The following is a 2,855-nucleotide window of genomic DNA, read 5'->3' as shown; positions in this document are numbered from 1 at the left end:
AGCAGTGCCCCTTGTAACAGGGCTTCTCATTTGTTAGTGGAGTATATTACCAGCCCAACTTGTAACCCACCAGGGACGGCATGGCATTAAATAGAGTTAAAAACGTTTTTAAAGCTATTATTCTGTATTTCCTTTCCCTGACTTTATATAAGCATTAGGAAATGCCAGTAAAGGAAATCTTGTATAATCCAGCTAATTAAATATAAAGCCTAAGTTTCTGAGTTGTGAACCATATTAGGAAGTCTATAGAATATTATTTTGAAAGATATGTTTCAAAGGAGAATTTCAGTGATATGTTGATTTCTATATGAAAAAGGTCCCTTTGTGCCTTTCTATGTAAATTATGATGTACTTTTCATAGCAGTGGTTTATATACTCATGTCTTTTTATCATTACACATTCAATTGTATACTCAACTGATTTCTGGGATGGCCATTTGCCAAGAGAATGAGTGAATGCTGTGTGTGGGAAAGTATTTACAGATTTAATTTTTATTTCTCTAGATGATGGTGTTGATAGTCAAAGTGGAACAAAGAAAGAAGAGCTGAACGATAAAGAGAAAAAAGATGAAGAAGAGACTTCCGTGCCTGCATATAAGGCCAGATCAATTCTTGAGAGCTGGGTCTGGGGCAAGCAACCAGGTATAACGCCAGTCTGAAATTCTGTTAGTTTGTAAAGCTCGATCTGGCATTCCTTTACTAGACATTCCTTTAATTACCATGCAATTCCTCTTTTCATTCTTTCATACTATGTGTAATCCTGGTGTTTATATTGATGTGTTTTGTTTCAGGTCATTTTAACGTAGGGGGAATACGTGAATGTTTTCTTATGAAATGGATAAATTTAAAGTGGAAATCTTGCAAGACTACCTACCCTAATTCCAGTTTTCTCTCAAGACTTAACTGCTATTACAAATTTGGTGTGCATATTCAGACATTTTTTTTGCATGGACATACATATGAATCCCTGTATGTTTTTGGTTAAAAATAGCACCTGTTTCTTGAGATTATTGTAGAGTCAATGAATTCACAAAGGAAAGTGCTTTTAGAATTGCCTGGCATATCCAAAGTGCTAGTGTTAGCTGTTTTCTAGATATTTTCTGAATTGTGTCATATGCTGGTTGATTTGTTAAGAAATGCCATTTAAATAGATTACTTTTATCAATGTAAAGTTTTTTAGAGACCCGAATTTATAATCTCCAAGGAATGAAGCCTACAACAATAGTGAGACTAACAAAGATTACTGTTAGTCTGTCAGAGTTCCATAAAGTTCACTCCTTAATGAGATGGATGTTACCTTGTGGAGTCTCTGTTTCTATAATGTGTGCATCTTAGAGGGTCAGATTGAGTTTTGTTAGGTCAGTAGTCATGTCTTTTTATTCTTCATATTGGTAATTTGTGTTTTCTATTTGATCATTGTAGCTGGAAATTTATCAATATTAATTGATTTTTAAACCTTCTTTTAGAGCCAGTTTGGGATTGCTTTATTTTTTTCTCTCAGTTTTGTTGCTTCTTTATTTTTTTTTCTTTTATTATTTCCTTTCTACTGCTCACCTCAGATTATTTTGTTGTTCTGTTTCTGATTCAGTAAGACAGGCATAGAGCATTGATATTTAGATCTTCTTTTCTAATACAAGTCTTCAAAGTTATAAATTACCCAAAGTTATAAATTACACGGTTTTATTTATTTTTATAACTTTTATTGTGAATTAGGTGGGGGGTATATTTATCAGATCATCATTTTTGCGTTCAACAACTTAAACCTCTTTCTGGCTTGCCCTGTCCCTGCCGCACGCACCCTGTCTCTTCAGTTGCCCATGTGATAGGTATTCTCCGGGTCTCTGAGTTGTCATTGACTGGAGAGCCGTGAGTTTGGTTTGTGTTTTTACCGTCTAGTCTGTTTATCCTCTACCCTATTATTTCCCCTTCTCTCCTTTTATCTCCCACCCCTGGTAGTCATGAGTCTGTTTCTTTTGATATGAAAACCTTTCTCTTGATTTTTTTAAATAATAGCAGTCTGACAGCCCCACCAGAGGCTAGACAGTTGAATTCAGAGCATTGGCTTGAGTGTAGTCCTTGTCTCTTTGTTGTTTCTACAGGAAGCCTCTTGTTTTTACAGCTTCTGCTTTCTGGCTTCTTGGAGATCTCCAAATGTGTTGGCATTTGTTTTACTCCACCTCTGTCTTAACCTGTGTCTACTTGGTGTCTCAAAAAGACATTGGTTTATGACAGCTCTACAGTAATCTTGCCAAACCTTTGAGAACCATGACCCAGCCAAATTGACATTGAATGCAATCTTAACCATCACAGTACTACTGACATCAAACGTTCAAAAATGGACAAATCTGTAGAAATAGAAAGTAGGTCCCTGAACTGGGAGGTGGGAGAACTTTGAAGGTTAATACAGAGAAACTGCTTATGTGGCATTTGTCACCGGCTTGTCGTTCCTGAGGGAACTAGCAAGGTCCTCATATGATTTGTAAGGAGATAGTGTTAAGCAGTGCTCACACACTCAAATCCACACAGCAGACACAGCCAACATTTTATTAAAGCATAGAGTCACTTCAAAAATAAAGAAAGCCCATGCTTCTCTCGAGGTTTATACCTTAAGTATAAACAAGATACGCCACTGGAGCAAAGAGAGTTCCCTGTATGAATTGAGCATGGATACTATTTACTGGAATACTGATAGTTTGTAAAGGCAATTAAAAAGGGAAAGGGTCACAGCTCTGTAGATGGTCAGACTATCTTCTAATTAGTTACTAAGTTTGTCCTTGGGTCTCTGGCAGTTTCTTTCATACTCATTTCAGCTCTTGCTCAGAGTCAGCATGTTTGATATTTATCTCAGATTACAGT

At 36.3% G+C, this 2,855-nt stretch overlaps 1 protein-coding gene across 1 annotated transcript in view; it reads left to right on the top strand.

Moving 5' to 3' along the window:
• HERC2 (HECT and RLD domain containing E3 ubiquitin protein ligase 2) overlaps window positions 1–2,855 on the top strand; it is a 283,798-nt gene that overhangs the window by 25,467 nt on the left and 255,476 nt on the right. The window contains exon 4 of the mRNA XM_004700032.2: window positions 504–641. Within this exon, the coding sequence (XP_004700089.1) occupies window positions 504–641 (138 nt within the window). The remainder of the gene's footprint in view (window positions 1–503; window positions 642–2,855) is intronic.

This window comes from Echinops telfairi, unplaced genomic scaffold, assembly GCF_000313985.2.
Source record: "Echinops telfairi isolate 266 unplaced genomic scaffold, ASM31398v2 ScPeMD7_7475;HRSCAF=8513, whole genome shotgun sequence".
Classification (NCBI taxonomy): domain Eukaryota; kingdom Metazoa; phylum Chordata; class Mammalia; order Afrosoricida; family Tenrecidae; genus Echinops; species Echinops telfairi.
This window is presented reverse-complemented; position numbering and strand designations above follow the sequence as displayed.